Consider the following 16,313-nt stretch of genomic DNA (forward strand, 5'->3'; position numbering starts at 1 on the left):
TCCCCTGAAGGGAGGAGAGTGGAGACGGTGATGCCAGGTGAACACTCGGCTTACACGACGGCACGCGGCAAGTCCCCTGCAGAAGCCACCAGCTCACAACTGTCATGCCTGCCTCACGCCAACCGCCCTGATTCCTCTGCGTCAGCAGAAGGCGGCCTGGGTTTTTTTCAGGGCTGCACGGTGTTTGTTTTCAAGGACAGTTTTGCCTTTACTCCAGGGTCAGACGGGAGACTGTTAACAGGCCCAGAACATGCCAGACTGCACTGCCAAGCACCCCCTGTGCGAGTTGAGGCTTCTCTTCCCACGGCGAAGCGCTAATGCGTGGACGCATGCCGGGCCAGCGGTCTCTCACACCCCACAGGTGGTTCCTATCTTCCCCACCCTCCTTGCACCCCGAGGAAGACCAAGGCTCCGAGCCGAGCCACCTGTCCCAGACTGCGCAGTGGGTCTTCGGGGAATCAGGATGCCCAGCCCTGAGCAGCCCTTGGCCAAATGACGCCAGGGTCCTTAGAGGTGTGTGGTGGTGAGGGGGGCTCCACACTGAAAACGGAGCCCACTGTTCAGCAGAGGTGACCGTGACTTGCGGAGGTAAAGGGTGTGGGAGGGGGAGGGCAATGGGGCCTGGAGATGTCCCAGGGGATGGGCATCTGCCCGGCTCTCGAGTGCAGACACCAAAGCCCCACAAGGGACGGTGATTCCCTCTGAGGGGGCAGGGGCGAGGCCTTACCCATCCACACCTCTCCGAAACAGCCCTGGCCCAGCTTGACCTCCAGCCGCAGGGACTCCCGGGGGATCTCCCAGGCGTCTTTGGCCAGGCCCTGAGTCTGTGGCTTGGACGTGGGGCACACGGTGGTGAGGCGGTGGCAGAGGCCGTCGGCATGTTCTGAGGACAGAGGCGGGGAGGTAGGGTTCAGCAGGGTGTCTGCCCTGGGGCCTCCCTGTCCCACGGTGTGTGTGTGTGTAGACATACACGTGGCATGCACAAGGGACACACGGGATGCCCTCGAGGCCAGGCATCCACACCTGTGCGTTACACACCCTCATCCCCCACACAGGCCCACACTGACTCGCGCATCTGCTCGCTGAGTTATTCATTCATACGTTCATCGGACCTGAAAGGGCAGCCACCCAGGTGAGTCCCAAGGATGCAGTGCGGGACAAGTCCAGTGGAATCCTGCCCTCAGGGAGCTCACAGGGCAGGGGGAGCCCAACTTCCCCTAATCACCTCCCAGGACCATGAGCATGAGCAAGGAGAGCAGTGTGTGCAACAGCAGGTGGGCTGGGTGGAGTCTTGGAAGGCTTCTCAGAGGAAGTGGTGCCTGAGCTTCGATCTGCAGGGGAGTGAGTGGTGGACTGAGACCACTTTGCAGGGGCAAAAGGCCCTGAGAGAGGAACAAGCCTCTGGGTTGTAGGAACTGAAAGGAGGCCAGAGGGGCTGCAGGGGAATGAACGGGGAAAGGGGGCCCCGGGTAAGGCAGGGAGGCCGGCAAGGTTTACAGCAGCCGAGGCCTTGGAGGCCACGTGGGGATCTTTATCCTGAGATTCCAAGGTAATCTCTGGAGGGTTCTAATGTGGGGGAGCAGTGTTCAGAATGAACCCTACGATGGTGGCCAAGGGGACAGAGGGGTGGCAGATGGTAGAGGGTGTCGGGGGGCCCAGCTGACAGAGAAGGAGGTGGCACAGGATGGGGAGTTGCTGGCACTCTCACGATGGGCCGCACCTGCACACAGACGCCACGGCCACAGCCACATGCACACAGGCACCCACAGAGACCCGCCCACACAAGTACACACAGACCCCATTGCCCCGGGGGAAGCCCTGAAGCGTCCGGATAATGCACACACGCCCACACCCACAACCTGAGCCCCGGTGTGGTGTGTACCGGGAGCCCTCGCTCCCTCCGCCTGCCCTGCTGCTCTCTCTCCCTCTGCTGCAGTCGGTCTAGCCGCCCCCTCCTCTCCCAGTAACCGGTTCAGACCGGTCCTAGGGCTGCAGAAACAAACGACACCGGCCTAAGCCCCCTCCCTTCCCTGCTCCCCTCCAGGCAGCCCTCCTCCCCAGCCAGCTGCAGAGAAGGAGAAAGAGGAGGGTGGGCATGGTGGGGGGAGGGGATGGGGAGGAAAGAGGAGGAAAAAGAGGGGGAGGGAGAGGGGAGGGGGAAGGGAGAGAGAAGAAAGGAAGGAGGGGCAGGAGGAAGAAGGAGGGAGGGGAGCAAGACCCAACACTCTCAGGATAACAGAAGCCCCAGCCCTTGTTGGCCCCAAAGCCCCCTCCAAAGGGTCCCCGGAGGAGGGCTGAGCCCCAGGCCCAGCGCCCACTCTGCCCCGCCCTCACTGGAGTAGTAGGCCACCAGCTGCTGCAGACTGTTGAACTGGGTGCGGGAGGTGATGTAGAAGCCACCGCTGTCCAGCTTGCGGATCTTGTAATGCTTCACATTGAGGCCCTTGGCGTTGTCGAAATCGGACACGGAGAGGCAGTAGGCGCCTGCAAGGCAGGGTCAGAGAGGAGCCGTGACCCCCTCGCCCAGCACACCCCGCCCCCAGGCCACAGCACTAAGTGCAGTTCTGTGCCCGCCCAGCACAGGTAGACAGGGAGGCCAGAGGCGCAGGCGCAGCCCCAGCCCGGGGCACAGACAGGTCCAGTCCGCCCTGTCTCTGAGCACCCAGCCCTCAGGCAGCCACCAAGGCAGGGCCAAGTGAGCAAAGGAACACCTGATCAGAGAACCTCCCCAGGCACCTCAGCCGGGTGCTGAGGTGCCTGCAAGATCTCCCAGGCCTGAGTGTATATCCCAACTGTGTGACCCGGACAAGTAAGTCGCTTGGGCCAGTCTCTGGGCCTCAGTTTCGTCCTCTGCACAATGGGGCTACTCGCAGAGATGCTGGGAAGATTGGAGACCACATATAAGAGGGCCTGGCACATAGTAGGTGCTCAGCAAATGTTTGCTAGGAGCCAGGAATGGTCTCGTGGCTGTGTCCCTGGCTTAACTGCTTCCTCTCTCACAAGGGCACTCTCTATGTGGGGCACTCCTCACACCTTCCTGAAGACTCCACGATCAGGCAGGAGCGGGTGGCTGGCTAAGGTTGCAGCAGTCATGGGCAGGAGGCCATGTGCTGGGTGTGGCCTACAGGCTGACAAGGCAAAGATGGGCCAGCCCTGGTGGCCTCCTCCCTGCCTCTCTTAAGCCTGGAAAAGTTTTTGGCTGGAAAAGTTTCCTCCCGCCTAGCAGGCCTGGCTAGGAGCCTTTGTTAACCTGAGCCCAAGAGAGGCCTGGGGTAAAGGCTCCAACAGCCAGAGAAGGCCCTTTTCAGAAGGTAGGAGCCATCATGCTAGAACCCCAGCCCCCACAGCCCATGGGCTCTCTGGATAGGGAAAGCAGCTGGCCTCAGGTCACCCAGCAAGTCAGGCACAGAGGACTGTAACCAGGTCTCTAAAGCCTGCAATAGGCAACCATGACTAACAGATGGCCCAGGCCACATACACATGGATGCCAGCGGCCTGAGTCTGAAGCCAGCCCTGACCACATGTGCGCACATGCAGGCATGCCCATGCCAGGTGGCCTCCTGCTCACACAGGGACACACGGCCCAGGCCCCCCAGGCACGAAGACAATCCTACAACTACCCACTCCCACCCAGGAGGACCCAGACAATTGCACCCCCACATGCACACACATGCCTGGACGCACGCATGGCGTGCCCGGCCACACAACTGCTCATAAATGCACACACACAACACGGATGCTCTGCTTCCCATCTCTCGCTGAGCCCCAGGCCCACGGGACGTGGCCCAGCTTCGTTTCCATGGTGATGGGTTGCCTGCCACCCACTGGCAGAGGGGCTAGAGAGAAAAGGGGTGATCTGTGTTCTCCGGCTGGGGGAGGGACAGAAGAGGCCCAGGGGCCTGGACTGCTGGGGAAGGGCATCTCCAGAAGCCCCTGGAGACGGAGAAGAGGGGCCTACTTCATTAGCACCCACCCTGGGAACAAGTCTTTTACTGTGTGACCCTCGGGCCTCCTGACAGCCTGTGCCCATACCTCATCCGAGGAACCTGAGGCCAGAGAGGCTAGATGAAATCTTCTGCTGCACCTCTGGCCACCCCAGATAACTCAGCTGTCCTCAGATGTACCTCCCTGCCTTTGATCTTACCGCTTCCTCCACCTGGAGGGCCCTTCCCACCTGACACCGGGTACCAAACTCCTATTCGCTCTACGATACGCAGCTCAAACAACGCACAAAAGACAGTTTCCATCGGCCAGCGGGAGTGGTCCTACCTTTCGTGGTCTCGCTTTCTCGCACTAGGAAGGTCCCTCTTGGGTTTTCCGCATTGAGCAGTAACCTCTCTGACTCCCGTCTGGTGATCTTGCCAAAGTACCACCTGGGACAGGAGGAAGGAGGGTGGGGTCAGTGAGCCAGGCTTCCGGCCACCCACAGTGCCTCTCTCTAGGATGCGGCCGGGGCCGTTGGCAGCCAGACCACCCACTCCAGCCCAGGAGAGAAGCTCCCAACCAGCTCCTGGCAGGCAGGAGGCCAGAGTCCATACTCACTCTTCGGCCTGGATAGAGTCAGAGGGCGCCACATAGTTGCTGGGGATGTAGCCCGTCTGTCCTGTGCTGAGTGAGTGGGCCAGCCACCAGTCACCCTCTCTAAGGAGGGGGAGAGGGAAGGAGCAAAAGAGAAGGAGCCATCAGTGGTGGGCCCCGAGACAGCAGTCTTCACAGGTGCTGTGCTGGGGTCCCCAAGGCCAAGTGAGGCACCGGCAGCCATGGGACCAGCCTGAGTTTCCGTGCTGCCAGGCCAAGCCGGCCTGGACTTCTCTCTCCCCGGCCCAGATGCCTCTTGGCCCAAGCTGACTCAGACGCACTTTGTCCAGGACTGTGACAGGACTGACCTTGGTCAGCCTGAGGCCCAAATTCACAGGGGCAGAGTCCTGGAATAGGGAGTAATCAGCTTCCCTTCATAGAGACAAAGCCATCTCAAGATGCCAAGAGCTGTCTTGGGAACGAGGGAGGGAGCTCCCTGTCTCTGGGGAGCAAGCAAGTTGTACCAGGAGACATGATTCCTGCCTAAGATAGATGTCAGGTCAGATCATCAAAGCCATCCCAAAGCCCTGAGATTTGGAAGCTGGTGAGGCCAGGCTGGAGGTAGGGGGTGGCCCCCTTTGGGGGCTTGGTGACCATCCAGGCACTAACCCTGCAAACTAGAGCAATGCTTGCCTTTGTCACATATCACCGGTCATACCTAAGGGGCTCCTTGGCTGAAAACTACGGGTTTCCTCCTGTAGCCTACCCACATATAGGGGAAACTGAGGCCAGAGGGAGCTGGGACTTGCCCAGAGTCACACAGAGTCATGTCAGAGGGGCTGAGGCAGCAGAGCCCCAATGCCCAGGGCACTTCTACACTAACTGCCCCGTGAGGAGGAGATGGGGACGGGGACAGAGGAGCTCCCTGCACGGTCGGGTCCCCTGGGCCTGGGTGGGAGTGGGGAGGGGGCGAAGTACCTTTGCAGCCATCTGAATGTGAACCAGGTCTGGCTGGAGCGGGGGTCCAGAGACACAGAGAAGAGAGGAGAAAGCGAGAGCTCAACAGGAAAGAAGAGGCAGAGATGGGGGTGGTGAGAGAGAGAGGCAGAAAGAGCGAGGAAGAGAGCAGGACAGCAGGCGGTGCGGGGGACCAGGGACAAGGCGGGGCAGCCACAGAGGCCTCACATCCAAAGCAACCAAAGGAGATGGGGAGGGGTCCAGGGGGAGTGAGGGGAGGCCAATGGGAAAGGCTGCCTGAGAAATAGGGTCCAGCCCCCTTCCATTCCCACCGTGCAGATGGAAAGACAGGCCAGAGAAGCGAAGGCCTCTGCTCAGGGTCACACAGCCAGGCCCAGGCTCCTGACTCCCAGACCAGAAGGAATCTTCCCCTACAGGGTATGGTGGGGCTCGAGACCTTGCTGACCTTCTCTCTCCAAGGCTGCCTTTGGACCTCCCCATGACCATGACCCTTAGAAGACACACAGCAAGCAGGATGGGCTCCCCCTTCCTCATTGCCAGGGCCCAGAGAAAAAAGCCTTGCCCACAGTTACACAGTATGGACTTGAACCCAGATCGCTGGCTCCTGCTGCTTCTGAGCTGCCTCTGACCCATATTTTTCAGCCCATTTTGAAGATAGAGAAGTTGAGGTAAGGAGAAAGCAGGTTGCGAGAGCTCTCCAAAGACTGGTCAGAATACAGGTGAGCACCCAGACCTGGGGGCTCAGTGGGGTGGGTTGAGGCTGAACCAGAGGGTACAGGGTGCCCTCTGGACAGCAAAGGGAGCATGACTGGGGCTGAGGGCCCACTCAGCCGTGCAACTGCTGCACGAACACTCAGGCAGAGGCACGAGCTCACATGGGGGTCTCTGCTCGAGAGGGAGGGCTCGGGAGTAAGGGGGCAAAGGCAAAACTCAAGGAAGGGCCTTGGAAGCGTAGGACCACCATCCAACCCCCTGTTGTGCTAACACCCAGGGGTGTCCACATTTGTCTGTCCCATTTGATCCTCAAGGCCACCCTGTAGGGAAAGCAGGCCTCAGCCCCCAGATGAGGAATCTGTGGCTCAGAGATGTCAAGGGAGCAGCCCAAGGCCACACAGCACCCAGGCTGGAGTAACCTAGCACTTTCTGAGGCATAGAGATGGGCAGAGACTTGCCCAAAGCTACAGAGCAAGAGCTCCAGTCACAAGAAACAGCTGAAATCTTCCAGTCAAAGCCTTCATTTCACCAATGGGAAAATAAGGTACAGAGAGGGGCAGTTATTTGCCAAAAGACACACAGCAAATCGATGGCAGGGCAAGGCTGAGAACCAGGGTCCGCGTGTCCACAGCCAGACACAGAAGGCCCTCCTGGACCCCTCCTGGAGTCCAGAGGCTCAGAGGCCCTCAGGAAAGCCAGGGGAAGACAGAGGAGGAGGCAGCAGGACAGGGGGCAGGGAACTGAGCCAAGGTCTGGGTCAGAGGCTACAAAACGAGACAGATTGACAAAGCCAAAGTCTGCAAACTGGCCGGCCTCTAGGGAGCCCCTATCCAGGCACTCAGAGTGGAAGGCTGGCAAGGAGCATGTGCCCAGAGGCCAGCCGAGCAGGGCCCAGAATCAAGCAGGGGGTCAGCCTAGCTGACATTACCCAGACTTCAGCCAGCAGATCTCCCAGCTCCCTGACATCAGCCCGTATGTGAGTTCGGGGTTTCCAGTCCAGGTTTGGGGTTTCATTTAGTTCACAAGGCAGGGACGAGGGTCACCGCCATCTCACAACAGACCCAAGGCCCAACTCTGACCTGGTCCCAGCTTGAGGGGCATCTCAGAGCTGGAGCTCCAGAGTCAGACCACTCTGGGCACCATCCAGCTCACCACCTGCAGGCTATGTGACCTTGGCCTTGCCTCAGTTTCCTCATCTGTAGGATGGGGATACTCATGCCTCCACCCAAGGATGTAACATACCAGCACAGGGCCTGGCACACAATAGGGGCTCAATGTGCATGAGCTGTTAGCACCTCGATTTGGCTTAAAAAGGAAAAACAACTAAATCTGCATCTCTATGGCACCCCTCCCCACTATCCAAAATGTTTTTAAAAACCAAAGCAGCTAAATAAATTAATTGAATAAAATGAAAACAAAAACCAAAGGAGCTCAGTCTCAGTCTGCAATAACGATTTGCTGCGTGACTTTGGGCAAGCACCCTACCTTCTCTGGGTCTTAATTTCCTCACATAAGCAAACAAATAAATAAATAAATACATGAAAATTTCCTCATCTATTACAGTCACAGACTCTCCCTTGCAGGCAAAGTGTATAAAGCAGTCAGCAACAAGCCGGGCTTAGGGTCAACGGAGATAATTATTGCGATCATCATCCAGGCCCACCTGAGAAATGTTGATATCAAGCCCCATTTTCCTATGTCAGTGGTCTGGGAGGCTCAAACCTGCCTTGGGTAGCTGCCTGGGTTGGGGGCTGGCCCCACGAAGGTCCCCACAGCTTCTCAGATGGGTCCAGTCAGCAGGGACACCAACCTCCGCCCAGACTTGGAAGTCATCTATCTGGCTGAGTAGATTTACTACATCTAGCACCTTCCCTGGGGGCCTGGTCCTTATCAGATGGATAGGAAGAAGGAAAGGAAGCGAGGGAATTACACACGTTCCCTGCCCCACCCCTCATCTTCCCACCTGCGGCCAGAGGAAAAGCACTGAACCAGGAAGGAGTCCTCCAGCTGCAATGTTATATCCCATTCACTAGCTGTGTGACATCAGACAACTGACCTCGCCTCTCTGAGCCTCAGGATCCTCTTCTTGGGACCCTAAGCCTTGAGCCGGCCAAGCCGGCATGTGATCAGGAGTAAGGCAGCCTCAACCTGGGAAGAATTCTGGTTTGGACACTTATATTTAACTCACTGGGACCATCGAGACTGGTCAGATAGGCACTTTGGGGACTGCAGACAAGCCAGGGCACCCCGAGGCCTGGGCACACGCCCAGTGGGGAGAGGGCAGGGTGAGGCCGGGACAGTTGTATGAGGAGCGCAGGAAGGTGTCCCCTGCCCTGTGGTAGAAAGTGGAACTGGAGTGAGGGCTCCCCCAAAGAAGTTGCTGGAATCTGAGTGGGAGGAAGGGGCAGTTCAGGGGACGACCCAGACTCACACCCAGAAGGGCCCCGACTCCTAGAGACTCAGACACCAGGGCTGAGGGCTTGGGCCAGTCAGACCTCAGACCCCACTGGGCTTCCTCGGACCCAGGGCCACACAGCACACAGGGTTCTGGGCCCCGGGGGCCATGTGGTCTGAAGGTCCAGGAGCAGCATCTCCAGACCCTGCTGCCGTGAGGCCCCCAACCCGGGAAGCCCCGGCCAAACCCTGTCAAGAGCCAGGCTTGCCCTAAAGCTCTCCCCATCCTGACACCCAGCCCAGCAAGTCCCTCATTCTTACAGGCCCAGGGGGGCAGGGCCGGAGGAGTGAACAATCATGGGCACTGAGCGATAACGGGAGAAGGACACGCGAGGTTGTCCCTGGGCGGCTATGAGACCTGAACACCTCCAATTTAGGTGGCCCATCTGTCACCAACCCCCTTATCCCTCCCCTTCCTCTAGTACCACCCCCGACTCCACCGCCACCCGATTTTTCAGGCAAAGGGGTGGCTGAGCGTCGCATGCGGGAAGGTTTCCTGGTGCCCCGCCTCCAGTCACAGCGCCTCACTGCCATCCAAGGACAGGCCTGGCCCGACACCCCCAAGCCTATGTTGGAAGGCAGGACGAAGGGAGAGGAGGGGCCAGACAAAGGAAAGGGTGAGGGCCGCCCTCTGGCTGGAGGTGAAAGAGGCAGAGCCAAAGTTTCCAGAGCCTTCCTTGCCACCACACCTCGGCTCAAGCTGTGGCCCCAGCCTGAGGTGCCCTTCCCATCACTGGTTGAGATTCTCCCTGGTACTTCAAAGCCACCAACCTGATGCGTCCTCCCCTGCGCGGGCCCTTCCCTCCTCCTGGCTCGCCTGCACCCTACTGAGTCCTCCTGCAAGGGCCGTGGGTGGGAGGGCCTGCCCCCCCCCCCCACCCCTCTGCCACCACTAGCTGTGTGACCTGGGGCAACTCACTCCGCCTCTCGGGGCCTCAGGTTCCTCAAGTGCAAAATAAAGCCAAGAAGAGTTTCTACTTCCCAGGGCTGCGGTTGACGGTGACGTGTAAATAAAACGACGCCACTTAAAGCGCTCCCACGAGACCAGGCTCGCACACAGAGCACGGTGAACCATGGCTGTTTGATTACTGCTGGTTCAGCTTGCTCAGCGACACCAGCAAGGCACCCCCGCCACGCCAAGCAACAGGTGATGTGGGGACCCACGAAGGCAGCAGACCTGCGAGCAGGTCTGGTCTGGGGGAGGCAGAGGCAAACAGCTGGAGCCACACGGGGACTGGGGCACACTAGGACTCTGACACGCAAGGGGGGGGGAAAGGTTGGGAGAGGCCCCTCCACCCCCAGGGAGAGCGGCGCGAGGAGGGGAGAGTGCCGCTGCCCGAGCTCTGATCCTGGTTTTGCTACCCGGTAGCTGTGTGACCTTGGTCAAGAGCCTTCACGTCTCTGAGCCTCAGTTTCCTCATTTGCAAAAGGGAGACAGCCCCTCCCCCGTCACTACGGCCCCGGCAGGATTGCATGGAGGAGTAAATACAAGGACATGGGTAAGAACGCCTGGCACAGCACCTGGCCCCTCTTTTCCCTCGTGCCTCACAGAGAAGGCAGTCCTGAGCTGGATCTTGAAGGGCAAAGAGGAGTTTGCCAGGCAGAGACGGGAGAAAGGTGTTTCAGGCAGAGGGAACAGCATGCACAAGGGTAGGGAGGCATGAACAGGCACGACACCCCTGGAGATGGTGATGTCCGACCTCCCTAGCCGGGCCTTTGAGGCCGCTCAGGGACCAATTCTACTCTATCTTCCAGCACCTTCTTGCCTTCCCACAGCCCTGAGGGCGTCCAGCCCCGCACCCTCCTGTCAGCCGCCCCTCTGAGAGGGATTGCCTCCCGGCCACTTCCAACTGCTACACAGTATCACTGTTCTTCCTCGGAGGACCTGCCTGAAGCTTCCAGTCCCCATGGTCACCACCAGAGGGGAGCACACTGCAGGGACCAAATGCCTGAGCGTACCCTGGCCCTGCCCTCTGCCTGTCACTTGGCCTGGACTAGAGTTGCGCCCCGTCCGCTGCCCCGCCCCTGGCTCCAGGAAGGCCCCTTCTCCACCCAGGCCTCACCTGGCCGGCACTGTACCCTGCAGGCAGCTGGCACTCAGTGTGGGCTGACCGGACAGGATGGAGGGCGGGCAGGTTAGCAAGAAGGTGGGTGGGGAGGAGGCAGGACGGTGAGTGAGAGCGGGATGGTAGGACTCTCCCCAGTCTCGGCCCAGGGTTAAGGTCAGGACCTGGTCACACCGGTTGGGGGTAGGGCATAAGCTGGGAAAGCTGGACGGGGACAGCCAAGGGAGCCAGAGACCACAGGCAGGGACATGCAGAGGAAGCACATGCAGACAGCAGCCCCGCCCCCCTCCACCAGCGAAGCGCCCCCCACCCAGCCCGCCACCTACGAAGTGAGTACACACCTGACGTCCACCTTCCTCCTAAGGGCCAGCGAGAGAGAAGCAGAGAGAGGGAGAGCTGAGGGAGGGCTGGAGGGAGCAAGCATGAGCCAGGAATCGGGGCGGGGGGGGTTCCACTGAGGATGGGGGCACAGCAGGCCCCGTCAAGGGCAGGAGTGCAGCAGGTGCTGAGCTCTGCCCCGCCCTTTGTCGGCAGTGCCTGAAGGAGCAACCTCCTGCCCCCCTGGGAAGCTCCCCACCCCTCACTCCTGGGCATATGGCCCCAAACCTGCGCCCACCCCCGGTGTACTCCTGACGGGGAAAGGAGAGCAGGAAAGAGGAGAAGAACGCCCCCCACCTCATAGTTACAGCCCCTCCGACCCCTCACTAGTTCATTTCCCACCTGCTCCTGCTCCTGTTCCCCTGCCCACAGGGGCCCCAGAGCCAGCTTGGCCCTAGGATGCCACCCTCCAAGGCTGGGACCTCTGGAGGTGAACCAGACATCCACACCCCATCCCACTGTCTCATCCCATGCCCAGTCATAACCCTCTCACACTGAGTGCCCGGTACAGGTCCCCTGCCTCTCCCTATTTGGGCCTCTCCCCGTGCAGCTACACATTCTGGCTCAGCCGGCTGCCCCAGGCCCTCCAGCCCCAGGTCCCTCAAGAGGGCACCTCTGGGGGTCCAGCCTCCAGCTTTAGGCCCTGTTTTCTGCAGTCCTGGGTCGTGCCCTGATCATATGCTCTCCGTGAGGTCTGGGGCGCTGTGCTCTACGGAGTTACTGAGCCCAGATCCCTGCCCTGGGAGCCCTCCCAGAGCCCTGACCACCACCTGTCTCCTCTCCCATAGCCCCAGGACGGTTCCCTGGACCTCGGCTGGCCTTGACACTAGCCATGCCTGCTGCCCATCGCACTGCCCCTGGCTCTGAGGCGCTCAGAAGTGGCTCTGGCCCAAGACCAGGTCCCAGGGATAGGGCCCCAAGGGATGATGGGGAAGGGGGTCACTCACGTGTTGTTGACAATCTGGAGCCGCTCCCCTTTCTTGAAGGACAGGTCAGTCTCTGTCCGAGACTCATAGTCATAGAGGGCCACAAAGGTGGTTACTCCACCTGCAGAGAGGGGTGGGACGTGTCAGAACGGCCAGGGCCACAGCCTGAAAGAGGGGTGAACAGGAGGGCCCTGGGCGGGATGGAGGTTGGTTTCCCACAACCATCTGGGCCCAGCCTGGAGACGCGGTCACCTTCAGAGGGGGGTGGACCTGCAGCGTGTCCACTGCGTGCGTGCGTCTGGGAGCCCCTGCGAGGGCGTGTAGGAGGCACGTGCGTCTCTCCACATATGAATGTGCCCACCGGGCTCTAGGTGATTCTGAGGGCTGGCTTCTGTCCAGTGCCCATCTTCCCTGTAGCCCCAGAGGCCCCCAAAGCAGACATCTTTGTGTTGTTCCCAGAGCCTGGCACACAGTAGGTGCTCAGGAAGCAACCGTGGGTAAATGAACCAGTGAATGAGGGAAACTGCACTCGGCTGGGCTGCTCGGCTTCTCTCTGTGTGACTCTTGGTGCTTCTATGTGTCTGGGGAGATCTCGGCTCCAGGTGGTGTCCCCTCATTAGAGGTCCTCTCTGTCCCCCGTTTGAACCACAACCTTCACCCCGCACATCCCCCCAAGAGCCCCTGTCTACCCTTTTTGTTCCTTCAGAGCGGCACCACCTTCTAACACCCTACCCAGTTTACATGCCTTGTTCTGTTCTTCTCCTCCATTGGGGTTTGTCTCTTCTACATACCGTTGTGTCCCCAGCCCCAGAAGAGCCCAGCATACAGGAGGGACACCAAAAATGAACGGGCCCTTTTGTGGGTCTGTCTCACTTGGGCAGGTGTCCACGGCATCCGTGAGTGTCCCTGCGTGTCCTCACTGCGTGTCTGTGCATTTGTGCGTCTGTGAGCCTGTGGGTATCTGTGATGACGCTCCTAGCCCAGCACGTGTGTGTTTCCCGTGTGTGTCTTTGAGGGGCTTCGGACTGCGTGTGTGTGTGTGTCTTAATCCGGGATGCTGAGGTTATTTGTGTATGCGTGTTTCCATTTGTGTGCATCTATGTTAGGTGTGTGTCTGCGCACGTCCACGTGTCCCTGCGTGTGTCTTTATGTGCACGGTATCTTCCAGTATGTCTGATGGTGTCTCTAACTCAGCCTGTTTAAGTGTCTGCACAGATATCTTGGAGTGAGTTGCTGGCTGTGTGTGGCTCTGAGTATGTCAAGGTAAGAATGCAAGTATTTATGTGAATGTCTTGTGTGTGTGTGTGTGTGTGTGTGTGTGTGTGTGTGTGTGTGTGTCTGGGACCATACAGGCATCTCTCTCTTAAGCATCGCTTGCCTGGAGCTGCCATACCCCAAAAAGGCCAGCAGAGGGCGCAGGGGTGCATCTCGGCATTGGGCTGGGCGCCTGAGGACCAGAGCTCCCTTTGTCCCTCCTAACCTGCTCTTGCCTCCTCTGCCACCCAAGACCTCCTGTCCTGACCCATCTCTGGGCCCACAGGAGTCAAAAACAAAGCCTCAGACCTGGTCCCTGTACTGTCCTGGGCAAACAGCCCCCTGGCTCTCTGGCCTCAGTTCCCGCCTACAGTCCCACATCTCTAGACCCCTTTATACTCTGCATTGGATTCACCCTCAAAGGCAATGGGATGTGTACCACACTTTCCGGTTTATAAAGCCCTTCCCCACCCACAGCCTCCAGGAAACTCCCTACAGTCCCCAAACCCGAGAAACCCACAGCCTCTGCCCCGACGGTGAGAGGCCCGGCCAGCAGGCACCCACACTCCCAGGCCCACTGACCCGCCAGTGGCCCCGCCCTCTGCGGGGAGGTGACTGTGTCCGAGGAGTTGAAGCCCCCGAACAGCTTGGGCTCAGCAGCGGCAGAGGGGAAGGCCGTACTGGGGCCTCGGTGGCCATCAGCGGAGGCTGGCTTGCTGGGTGTCTGTGAGGTGGGGAAGGCACCCCCACCACCACCGTGGGTGTTCTCAGCAGGCTCCAGGCTGCGGCGCCGTTGGCTAGCATCCTTGGGCTTGCTCTTGTTGCTGCCCATGGTCCTGGCTGGGGATGAGAAAGCACCCTGGAGGTGAAGGGCTCTGGGGGCAGGCAGGGCTGCTGGGCCTAGGCCCTTTAGACAGCATCTACCCTCACCCATTCTACAGATGAGGAAACTGAGGCCCAAAGAAGGGTACTAGCCTCTTTGGGTAAGTTAGACTTTCAGAGCCTCAGTTTCTAAATCTGTAAAATGGGAATGATGACAAAACCCATAAACGGCTTCCTTGGTATGAGGCCAAGCAGCAAAGAAATGACTTATAATCAGAAGCCCTAACCTCCCCACCTTCCCCTGAGTCAGTTTCTGTCTGTCATGGGCACGGACAATCTGAGTCATGTCTATATCCGAGGCACACAGCACATAGGAGAGGGCTCACCGAGGGTCTGCTGAGCAAATACATGACTGACTAAAATTGTCTAACAGCAGACGGGAAGGTGCTAAGATATACAACCAAGGCAGAGATATAGCAGGAGGCTGGAAGGAGAGATGTCTGGGAGCTCACCCCAGCCACAGGGCCTTTGCACATGCTGTTTCCTCTGCCTGGATGCTCTTCTCTGACCACTTCACCAAAATAACTCAGGCCTCCTTCAGTCCTCAGCTTAAAAGTCACCCCCCTTGGGAAGTTTTCTCTAAATCCCTTCTGGCCTAAGTTCTCCTGGCTTTTGTACCTCTCCTTGATAACATGGTATCCAGAAAAAAAAACAAGCTGAAAACTTCCCAATGATGCCCACAGCCCCGCCACCCTCTTTTGCCTCCTACCTCCCAACACACAGATCCTGGCCGGCCTCAGCTCCCAGTGGGCCTGGTCTTCCCACCCATCGTGGCCACGCCCCCCTCCTCCCTCACCTTGGCAGCCCTGGTGGGTCACCGCCTCACCCGGTGGAAGGCAGGGGCTGTCCCAGAGGATCTGGGAAGCAGCCTGAGGTCTCAGCACGAACACCAGGTGTGGAGTCAGGGGGCTCGGACGAGAGGCTCTGCTCCACTTCTCCCGCTGTGTGACCCTAAGCAACTCACTTCCCCTCTTTGGGCCTCAGCGTCTTCATCTGCAAAACAGGGATAAAGCAGACTTTTCAGGGCTGTTGTGAGGACACGATTAGAAAGAGAAATCACCACGGCTCTGGCTCTTGGGTCACAATTTATCAGGCTCTGACTGAAAGTTCCAACGTTAAGGGCTTCCCAGACCTGAAACAGCCTTTGGCCTTCCCAAAGCATCTTATGAGCACGAGCAGGGCAGGGTTTGGCACGGTGGTTAAGGATGGGCTCTGGAGCCAGACTCCCCAGACTCAGATCCCACCTTTGCCCCTAATCGGCCGTGTGACCTCAGGCAAGTGACTTAACCTCTCTGGGCCCTGTTTCTTCATCTGGAAACAATGGGGTCATCCAGCTCCGTGGCAACCGAACACGACAAGTATGCTCCTGCCGGGGACATAGCAGGTCACCCTGCCACATCAGCTCCTACCGATATCGTGCCATTCTGGACACACCGACAAGGTGGGTTCTGAATATTCTCCAGGGAATGCGGCAGTCCCTGCAATCAGTCCAGAATTTCCTCTGGGAACCCACGGATGGGGAAAAGTGCTCTTGACTGGCCGAGGCCTTAGGCAAGACGGCTGGCCCTGAGCAAGCCCAGCTCTGAACGCTCTCCTCCCTGTGTGAACCTCAGCCAGCTCCTGCACCCCCTCGGCCTCGGGCTGACTGGCCACACGAGGTGGGCGTGGCCTGCCTGCTCCCAGGGGACATCCAGATCAGAGATTGTGAGGCTGGGGAGGCCCTGAGGAGATCTGCTCAATAGCCCAAGGGATCATCACCTGGGCCTCCTGAGGGACAGGCCAACAGGCCTGGGGACAAAGAAGACCAATTTCTATGGCAACCCAGTCCACTTCGGTCACATCAGCACTCATAGAGCTGGTGTCCCGTGGGCCCCACTGACCCAGTTACCCACAGCCCGGGCTTGCTGGAGGCCGGGCCCCGCCCACTGCACTCCCTACCCAATGGCTCCCTGATATAGCGTTCACAGCGCTGACTGAGCAGCAGGGGCTATGCTAGTCTACAGAGGGACACAGAGATGACCTGGCCAGGCCTGTGTCAGAGGACGTTTGTTTGTGAGACTTTCAGGGGAAATAAAAATTATAAAAATATATTTTTTAAATATAATTTTTTTTTTAAATAGAGCACTTTCTAGGAGCCTGAACT

The 16,313-nt window shown here is 59.0% G+C and overlaps 1 protein-coding gene across 1 annotated transcript in view; it reads right to left on the reverse strand.

Annotated features, from left to right (window-relative positions):
* The window catches only part of SRC (SRC proto-oncogene, non-receptor tyrosine kinase), a 51,339-nt gene that overhangs the window by 6,802 nt on the left and 28,224 nt on the right, over window positions 1–16,313 (reverse strand). The window contains exons 3-9 of the mRNA XM_049650823.1: window positions 14,967–15,163; window positions 13,871–14,128; window positions 12,056–12,155; window positions 4,543–4,641; window positions 4,270–4,373; window positions 2,335–2,484; window positions 728–883 (exon numbers count right to left, since the gene is read on the reverse strand). Coding sequence (XP_049506780.1) covers window positions 728–883; window positions 2,335–2,484; window positions 4,270–4,373; window positions 4,543–4,641; window positions 12,056–12,155; window positions 13,871–14,120 — 859 coding nt within the window. The 5' untranslated portion in view covers window positions 14,121–14,128; window positions 14,967–15,163. The remainder of the gene's footprint in view (window positions 1–727; window positions 884–2,334; window positions 2,485–4,269; window positions 4,374–4,542; window positions 4,642–12,055; window positions 12,156–13,870; window positions 14,129–14,966; window positions 15,164–16,313) is intronic.

The sequence above is a fragment of the Panthera uncia genome (genome assembly GCF_023721935.1).
Source record: "Panthera uncia isolate 11264 chromosome A3 unlocalized genomic scaffold, Puncia_PCG_1.0 HiC_scaffold_11, whole genome shotgun sequence".
NCBI lineage: Eukaryota > Metazoa > Chordata > Mammalia > Carnivora > Felidae > Panthera > Panthera uncia.